The sequence below is a fragment of the Frankliniella occidentalis genome, unplaced genomic scaffold (genome assembly GCF_000697945.3).
Source record: "Frankliniella occidentalis isolate FOCC.00 unplaced genomic scaffold, Focc_3.1 Scaffold317, whole genome shotgun sequence".
Classification (NCBI taxonomy): domain Eukaryota; kingdom Metazoa; phylum Arthropoda; class Insecta; order Thysanoptera; family Thripidae; genus Frankliniella; species Frankliniella occidentalis.
Window position 1 is genome coordinate 2,295 of NW_026267442.1, and position 9,175 is coordinate 11,469.

A 9,175-nucleotide genomic window follows, 5' to 3' on the forward strand; every position below is an offset into this window, starting at 1 on the left:
GCGTTCTGTAAACTAGGCTGAAGCCGAGGGGGAAATCACTAGGGTTCGTAGCGTACGGACTATTTCATGGTACTTCTTCTGCCATTTCGGTTATTTCTCCTGCCATTTCGGTTATTTCGTCTGCCATTTCGGTTATTTCTCCTGCCATTTCGGTTATTTCTCCTGCCATTTCGGTTATTTCTCCTGCCATTTCGGTTATTTCTCCTGCCATTTCGGCTATTTCTCGCCTATTTCGGAGTATTTCAGGGGTATTTCGCGACCATTTCACCGACTATTTCGTCTTTATTTCGCTCTATTTCGCCTTTATTTTGGACTATTTCGGGGGAAGGTGTACGAACTATTTCGCAAGTGATTTATCCCTCGGCTGAAGCATTTTTTTAAACGCCAGAATAAACAAATTTGTTTGTACAGGCGTATTTAAAGATAATATGTAAGTGGAGCATGCTTACAGATGTCAGTGAGCTACACTGAAAAAAGAAAGCAGTTAATAGGATCTAGTAAAAGATACGAGACGGGCTAGTAACCCAAATTCTAGTACAATTTACCAGATGTCTAGTTACAGATACTACGCATTTTCACGATTCCTAGTACCGCTTACCAGACTGCTTAGTTACAAGTACCACACATTTTCTTCTAAAACGTGTTTGAAATGAGTACGGATGCACTATAGAAATTGTCTGTCCCTTACTACGGTTACAACGGGTCCTCGGGTCCTCGCTATAGCGAAATTTCGTTCCCTTTACCGAGTTTCGGACCGTGGACCTTAGCCTTGGAAGTCCGCGCCCTAGACCACTCGACTACGGTGACTACGGTGACTACGGTGACTACGGTGACTACCATAAGAGGGGCGTGCGCAACAAATATGATGCCACCGGACCACAAGCATAGCCTAGTAAACGTGTAGTCTGGTAAAAACTACCATACAGTACAGTAAAACTGATCAGACTCAGTTAATAGACGTCTGGTACCTGTTAATCTACCTGTGTTAGTAAACCATAGTAAACTTCTAGTAAAGCGTACCCTACTTGTTAAAACTAGCAGCCATTTAACTAGGATTCGTCTGGTACCAGTTACTAGTCCTTTTCAGTGTCTGAATAAAAATATTCATCAGATTTTAGTGGGTGCCCGAAGGTTTTAAGTCATCCAGAAAGAAAATGCTTAACCAGTATTATATGCGTTTTAACCTCTGCTTTGATCAGCTTGTGCTATCTACTCTCTTCTGTTAATGCTAAGGAGAAACGGAAAATAACTCTGTTTTTTCGTTAATTTACGTTAATGGCACTGTTAAAATAGTCGTGGCTTTCACGGAAAGTGAGCCGTAAAATTGCAATTCAAAATTGAATTGGAATTCACCAAGATAGGCTGTCATAAATTTACAACATAGTTCGAAAGTTTGAATTACATGGTCAATGCCTGAAAATTTGGACTGCGCACCTCGAATGCTATTTTATTTTTGAAACTAGAAAAGTCATGTAAAGTTTTACATATAATTTGTCCAAATTTAGGAACAATATTGCATCTGATCTGGATGTGCACGAAAACGTTTCCCTTTTAGAAATAAAATCGTTCCGTTACTATTGTAGTTTGAGAATATAGGCCTGTCTCTTGCTTCTAAAACAAACACTCCGATATCCTCCCTGCTTTTAAAGAGAGCCCGCAGTGTAATGTACAGATATGGGTGGATGTCCAATTTGCGCGCCGCTCCGGAGATCGAACTTACCCAAGAAGCTGAGCGAGTCGGCCTCTTTGTTTTAGACCTGTGGGACATCGGGCTGTTTGTTTTAGACGCGTTATTTTTTCCAAAACTTTACGAAGTCTGCTGTGAAAGAAGTTACCTGAACTCTTCGTGAATTTTTAAATCGGAAAATCACCACTTGCCGTTCTTTGTTCTGGAAACTTAATTAACTTCAGACGGCGTCTGCAACTTTTTTTAAACAAGATAAACGAATACGCACTATTCTTGACTATGAGTAAGTGTAATGGGATTTTACAATTGCTCCATTTTCAGCAAGTATTAAGGGAATCAGACAATAACTATTCCGGCGGGTGCGCGGAGAAGACTCCACGGAAGAACAAAAGGGATCGCTATTGGCCGAGCGGCGTCCCCCTCCACTACGGGAAGATGGTAGGGGACGCCGCTCGGCGAATCACGGGCCCTTTTGTTCTTCCATGGAGTCTTCTCCGTGCTCTCGCCGGAATAGTGTATTTGAACAGTGTCCTGACCTAGCTTTTACATGATCTTACCCACCCCAGTGCGTGTTGTTCATTACTCAGGTAATCTGGGCCAAGGTTGGTTTCGGAGTGAACAGGCGGCGATCGCGCTTAAGTACCATCCCCGAGAACACGCAGCTACTTCCAGCCGGGCGGTGAAGCTTGGAGGGCAAGTTGGAGCCGCGGCCCAGACAGACTAAAATGACTAAGGCGTAAAGTTACACCCCGACCTTTAGATTACTTGTTAAAGAATGTTTGCCTTTCGACTTACAAACTCCAGTGGCAAACAGCTTCGAGCAAAGTTGTCACTGTATCAGGTCGAATTGCTGACGGGGAGGGGGCAACACGGAAAAAAAGGATTCTCTGAGTCAGCTAATATATTGACTGGTATCTGGACAGACAAGCACATAAACTTCTGTAACCACTGTATTGTCTACTCTTATCAATCATTGGCTGTGCCAGTCAAAAATTAGCTGTAAGAGCTTATCCCTTCCCTAAATCAGTCGAGGTCTACCTTACTGATGCAGGCAAATCATTATTTCATACAACTAATCATTGACTGGTACAGCCAATGATTGATTAGAGTAGACAATATAGTGGTTACAGAAGTTTATGTGCTTGTCTGTCCAAATACCAGTCAATATATTAGCTGACTCAGCGAATCTTTTTTTTTCCGTGAACCTATTTCAACAATAATTGTAACCGACCTAAACCCTCCGGGTGGTCGAGGTCGATTACCTGTGGCTCCTGAACAGAACACCCTGGCCAGGCACTGGGAATGGGAAAGGAAAATTACAGGAATCAACACCCTTCCTGGTGTTACCTGAAGTCCCTTTGCAAAGGCAGGAAAGATAATCACTCCTGGAAAGGCACTTTCGAGACCCCAAGATGCTACATTTTCTTGCTTTACAGCAACAATTTTGCGAAACCTTGGCAAAGGTACCAAAATTTTAGCACCTTTAGGCACTATAAGTCTTACCTTTGTATTTTTTAGTGTGACGCACAAAGAGAAAGACCTAGCCCAGCAGCATGTATTCTTTCGGAGCGTCTCTCAGAGATCCTTACTCACTGATGAGTTCTCCGGCTAAAGCTCTTCCCGGCAAGCCCCGGACTTGCCGCCAAGGTGAGGCCAAGGCCAAGTGGCCGGGAAGCCTCCCCCCCCCCCCCTCTCCTCGCGAACTCATTGTTTGTACACTTGCCGGCGCCCAACTCGCCAAAACTCAACTCGCCCACTCGAGTGGGGGGTGGGGGACATCTTCAAATGACGCAGGCATCAAATTATCCTCCGACGCCGCGCGTAGCGCGTGCTGTACCACCACCTCTAATTGTCCAGCACGAGTGAGGCTGGTGCGTGGCCTGGGCCGCCCAGCCGGCAGAGCTTGTCAGAAACCGGTGGAGAGCAGCAGACACTTCGCACAATGCCGAACGCCCCACCTAGGTCGCGCCGCTCGCAGGTGAGTACTTCAAGCCGTCAAAAAGAATAACTAATAGAATGCTGTGCAAAGATTTTAAGTAAAAAATCGGGTGCTTTGTCCCCCTTTTCGTAACCTCAGAAATGAGAAACTAAAAACCGCTCTCGTCAAACGAAAGACAGATAATCTAGGCTACAGTCGAGGGGAGAATCACTTGGGTTCGTAGCCTACGATCTGTTTCGTGGTATTTCTCATGCCATTTCATTTATTTCGCGCCCATATCAGGTTATATCAGGGTATTTCGTATTTCAAAGTATTTCAGGGGTATTTCGCTGTATTTCGCCTATTTCGCCTTTATTTCGGCCAATTCAGGGGGAGGTGTACGAGCTATTTCGCGGGTGATTCCCCCCCCCCCCCCCCGGACGAAAACAAGGTAAAAATAACTAAATGGTCTATTAAATCAAAAAATGCTTCAAATCGAAAAATTGTACGGAGTGTAATCCTTTAACTACACATTTGGCGTCGAATCACACTGTCCTTTGGGCTCAACGGTCTTGTTATAACAGTAAGAGTAGCCTAAATTCCGAACGTGTTTCTTCTTTCTAGAGTTCTGTTTATGAATTCCTTTATAACATCATTAAGATCAATTTCAAATGCTAATCAAGTGTGAATGTACAAAAGCATCCGGTGAGCCGTGCTTGTTGAAATGTACTTCTAAGGTTACGTTTTGAGGTACCGCAGTGTTGAAAGACCACTCACTGGTGCACGAAGTTGCTGGCACCACGAGTTAGAGAAAAACTAACATTTCCATTTCGCTGAGCATTTTCCTACTGACCAAAGGAAGTTGTTTAAAAAGTTCTGCATACTCCCTCAGGCTGAGCAGGCTGACGCCTACGTCTCGCCTGGCGAGGCGTCGACCAGGGGCCTGATAATGCTATGAACGGGACAAAATTCCCCACACCACCCCCACCCCACCTTGGGCGGAGGGGGCGGCGAGACCCAGTCACACCCCACTTCCGACGCCACTGGAAACATTACATCATTTTCTACAGTTTTTCAAAATTCTGACTTCGAGCTATGAATTTTTAATTCAGGCAAGATGTATAAAATCATATTTCAGAGTAATAATTAGAATGAATTTTCAAACTTAAATATGTAACTTTGCTTCAGACAGTATTGTCTGAACTTTTAGATTAGTTTTTTACAGTATTCAATGGATCTTCTAAGGTTTTCCCGGGTTTACTTCAAGTTAACCCATAGTATTGGCCCACACAATCAAATTACTGTCATCAGCAAAGTACGAAGTGGCAAAGTGACATGTATATTCAACAAGAGCATTAATAAGTATATATTCTAAAGGCTAGGGAGAGAGCACAGTATCAGTACTGATTATTCCTGGCCGCTGATAGGTGATCAATTTTACACCTTGTCTATTGTCCTGTCTGTAGCCATCGTATGTTGTACCGTGTACACTCTCTCTGCCCAGCAGCAGTGTATGCAGTATGGCCTCTGTCTGTTTCTTCTGGCACTGCTCTCTCCTGTCGGCGCGCTGCCACCCAGCGCTGATGGGTAAGTATGGAGTTGTAAAATTTGGAATTTCGGGGGTTCATTGCGAATATTTCACCATTTATTCCTGCACCGTTTTGCCTCCATGTGAACATTGAAATGTCAGACCGATGTAGGAATGATATCAGATATCTAAAATGAGTCGATTTCAGAACCACATTTTTAACAATCTGATGCGAAAAACGACAAATTTCTGATGTCTGATACGTCGTTTCGATATCGGCCTGATATTTCATAGCTCACTGGGTTTCATTTTTCTCTATTTTGTACTTTTTATTTTGAGGTGCCCACAGTAAATGGCAAGGAACAATTTTGTTTTGAGTCGAGACAGCTAAACGGAACTGTTTACAAAGTTAACGTTTGCGTTACAATGATAACGCATCTCCCATAGATTTGACAGTTACAAATGTTCCGCAGCGCGCCAACCAATCACAGCCGAGTTCTGATCGTCGGCGCCGGGGCAGCCGGGTACGCCGCTGCCGCCCGCCTCCTCGAACACGGCTGGTCTGACTTCACAATCCTGGAGGCCGAACCCCGCATCGGCGGCCGCATCCACTCCGTCCGCGAAGCAGGCACCATCCTCGAGATGGGTGCCGAGTGGGTTCACGGCGAGAACGTCGTGTATGAAATGGCGGCGCCGCTGCAGCTGCTGGGCCGACGCTGGTCGGACTCGGACGCCGAGGTATTAGTGGTGTCCAATGGTCGGTCGCTCGGCGCCGATGGGTGCCCATCGGGCGAGCGAGAGGGACGGAGCTAGCGGCCGGCTAGCGCGTGAGAGAGAGACGGCAGACAGGTGAAGTGGGGGGTTGACCGACCATTGGACATCACTACGAGGTATACACTGAAAAATGTTTGCTTAATTTCCTGTAGTAAAAAAAGTTATGAGATAGTTCGCAAGTGTTGATTTACGAGGAGGAATTCTCGGTTCAAATTACAATTTTTGACAAAATACACACATTTAATCTGAAAGGACTTATTGTCCACACAAAGACGCCTTTTTGTGCTCTCCAACTGTGTGCTCTCAACCGGATGCAGATTTGAATCAAGCAAGTGAAGAATGTGCACCTTTATGATGGACAAAAAAATAATTATCCAGAAAAAAGGATGCCTATTCGTCACTTCTTGGATTAAAATCGCGTCTTTCTATGGGCAATAAAAGTCCTTTCAGATTTAGTTTGAAATTTTATACTCTGTAAGTGAGGCTTCGGATCTTACAAAGCAATTCGTAATATAACTTTGTTCCGTATTTTGTTAGAAACGACTTTTACGTAATAGAAAATTAACCAATCGCGATAATTTTTGTAACAGTGATGTGTTGATCAAGGGCCAAGCCACTTCTGATTTAGTGCGTCGTGTGTTTGGAGGCCGTACCACCCATCCTACTTCACCCATTTTTAAGATTTCATCCTTCATTGTATGTAATAAATAATGTGTTTGGAAACCTAGAGCTGTTACTGGGCACCTTTTGCTGCCAATAAACGGTAACTGCTGTCAAGCAGTTAAAAACTAAACAACTTTCACGTTAATTTAAAAGTGTAAATGGTTGAAGTGCACGCCAAACCAATTCTTGTGAATGAAGGGTTTGGTTTGTAAAGAACAGTGTAGGGAGACATGCAAAGTAGTTTGTAAGATTTAAATAAAATGAAGGTCAAACCATTTTGCAGGTGTCAGTCGTGTGGAGTGGGGGTGTGGAAGCTGACATTGAGGACGTCATGCTCCTCTACAACACGTCCATTGATATCCATGATGCAGGGGCACACGGAGAGCTAGCTAACTATAACGGATCGTTCGGAGAATGGTTCCTAGAAAAGTAAGTAGGGGCAAACTGTCACAACTATCAAGGATCTTTAATGAAATGAGAAACCTAGTGATAGAATCTCGGATTTACCCCTCCTGAAACTCAGTCCAGGGTAAAATGGCTCACGGTAAAAACCTCCCGGTTTTCATAATAAAACCATGACGTTTCCCTTGCATTTCTTCCATAGGACGTCATGGTTTCAACAAAACGTCATGAAAACCAGGACGTCATTTTTACCGTGCTTACTTAGTCATAAAGAATATAATGATATAATATAATGATAATAGTGTTCTTGGACCTACTCCTTGATCCTTGGTGTTTTCAAGCTTATGTGTCTTGATTTATGTGATAAGTGCTTGAAAAATTAAGAATGAAGTAGAATGTTCATGGCCAAGGAACTCAGTTTTAGGGGTGTGTGGAGCCAAGCAGTTACCACTAATCATGAGTTGAGGAGTAGAACTACTACCCACTACTACTACACAGCAGATTAATGTGTTGCTTTAAATGTTACTGTCTTGTTTAAGGTTTAACAAGCGCCTACAGAGCTTGGATCGCCGCCCACCGCCTGATCTGGTTGAAGCATTCCTGGACGCGTACCAAAAGGGCGTTGGCCTCGAAGAAGGCGCGCACTCGTGGAACGAGCTGTCCGGCCGCGGGATGACAGAGTACGAGGAGTCCCGAGGAGAGAACGAGGGGCTCTTCTGGAAGCGAGACGGCTTCATCTCGGTGTTCGATCTGCTCACAGTATGGCTCCATTTTATTCACTCTAAGAAAAATAACACATTTATGTATCAAATTTGTAACACTTTTTGGATCCGGGCTCTGTGATGCAGCAATTTGTATCTTCAACTTCACCTCGGTGATACAAAATCTTACTAGTTTGTCAGAATTTGTTTGCTTCATTAATTAATTTCAAAATTTTATATTCCTCTTACTTTCTGTAATCTGATTACAAATTTCTGTAAGCGGGATACAAATATTTGTAACATGGAAACAAAAATCTGTATCTTCAAAATTTCGCCGTCTTAACGTTCAATTTAAAGAAGATTTAAGTAGCTGTTAGGCTGACTATAGCACTATCTACGATCAAATCAATTTCCAAAGCATTCACATATAAATCCTATCCGATAGCCTGATATAGCTAAGAAAGAGGCTCAGGGCCAGCCAACACATACATAGAGAAGACTGAGAGTTAAAAGAATTCCACTCCTGGGACCTGACCTTTTTTAAACGATACCGTAAGGGTCGTTTTCTACTAGACGTCCTGGCTCGTCGGTCTATTCCAAGTCGATTAATTTGTAATTTTATGACACACTCACTTCATGGAATATTTTCCCGTGAACTTAAGACTATTGTTCACAATGTATTCCGCACTCGCAGCTCATGACTTCCTGATTTCTCGCCAGAAACGCTTCCCAAACTCGTCCCAGGAGCTGCCGGTGCGCCAGCGGGTGCTGCTGGACAGCGAGGTGAGTGCCATCCGCTGGGGAGAGCGTGTCCGCTCTGAACTCCCCGCGCCGCCGGTGGTGGTGGAGCTCTCCCACGGCGGCAAACACACCGCGGACATCGTGCTGGTGACCGTGTCACTCGGCGTGCTCAAGCACCGCGACATATTCGACCCGCCACTGCCCCCTCGGAAGATGAAGGCCGTCGAGGTGAGTCCAGCCACAGACAGAAAGCGGTTTCGTAGAGTGCACTGGAAAAACTAACGTTACTGAGGTAACGTTTCTTGACGCGACCAAACCAGGTAACGTTTGGTGATGCAACCAGTTTGTGATGGCCCTAACCTTTTGCATGGGGTAGGTCGCGTCAGAAAACGTTACCGGTCTTGGTCACATGATGAAACGTTACCATGGTAACATTAGTTTTTCCAGTGTGGTATTACAAATCACCGGTAGTGCGGGGGAAAGTCACCTGTATTACGGAAAATAATGTCAGCCGTGTTTCAAACATGGCTTTAATTCGTTATTGCAAATCAAAATACTTTCGGCTATACCCTAAAATTTTCCATTTATGTTAGACCGACGGCTCCGTGTAACAACATCCTTGCAAATGCAAATTGCAACGTCATTACCCTTTACTTCCTGTGACCCACGATGTAGTTCATACGGCGTAGGCTATTCAGCCGGTAGCGGGCCAAGATGGCCGCGGAGAGACGGCACATTCGTGGTTCCAGAAGAGCCGCCAG

General features: G+C 44.5%; 1 protein-coding gene across 2 annotated transcripts in view; it reads left to right on the top strand.

The window, feature by feature from the left end:
- The first annotated feature begins 2,899 nt into the window (after positions 1-2,899).
- The window catches only part of LOC113207113 (spermine oxidase-like), an 8,865-nt gene continuing 2,589 nt past the window's right edge, over positions 2,900-9,175 (top strand). Inside the window, exons 1-6 of one of the 2 annotated variants that reach the window (XM_026423503.2) lie at positions 2,900-3,665; positions 5,110-5,192; positions 5,607-5,871; positions 6,854-6,999; positions 7,512-7,731; positions 8,394-8,642. In XM_026423503.2, coding sequence (XP_026279288.1) covers positions 3,630-3,665; positions 5,110-5,192; positions 5,607-5,871; positions 6,854-6,999; positions 7,512-7,731; positions 8,394-8,642 — 999 coding nt within the window. In that variant the 5' untranslated portion in view covers positions 2,900-3,629. The remainder of the gene's footprint in view (positions 3,666-5,109; positions 5,193-5,606; positions 5,872-6,853; positions 7,000-7,511; positions 7,732-8,393; positions 8,643-9,175) is intronic. The other variant, XM_026423504.2, reaches the window with a different exon arrangement.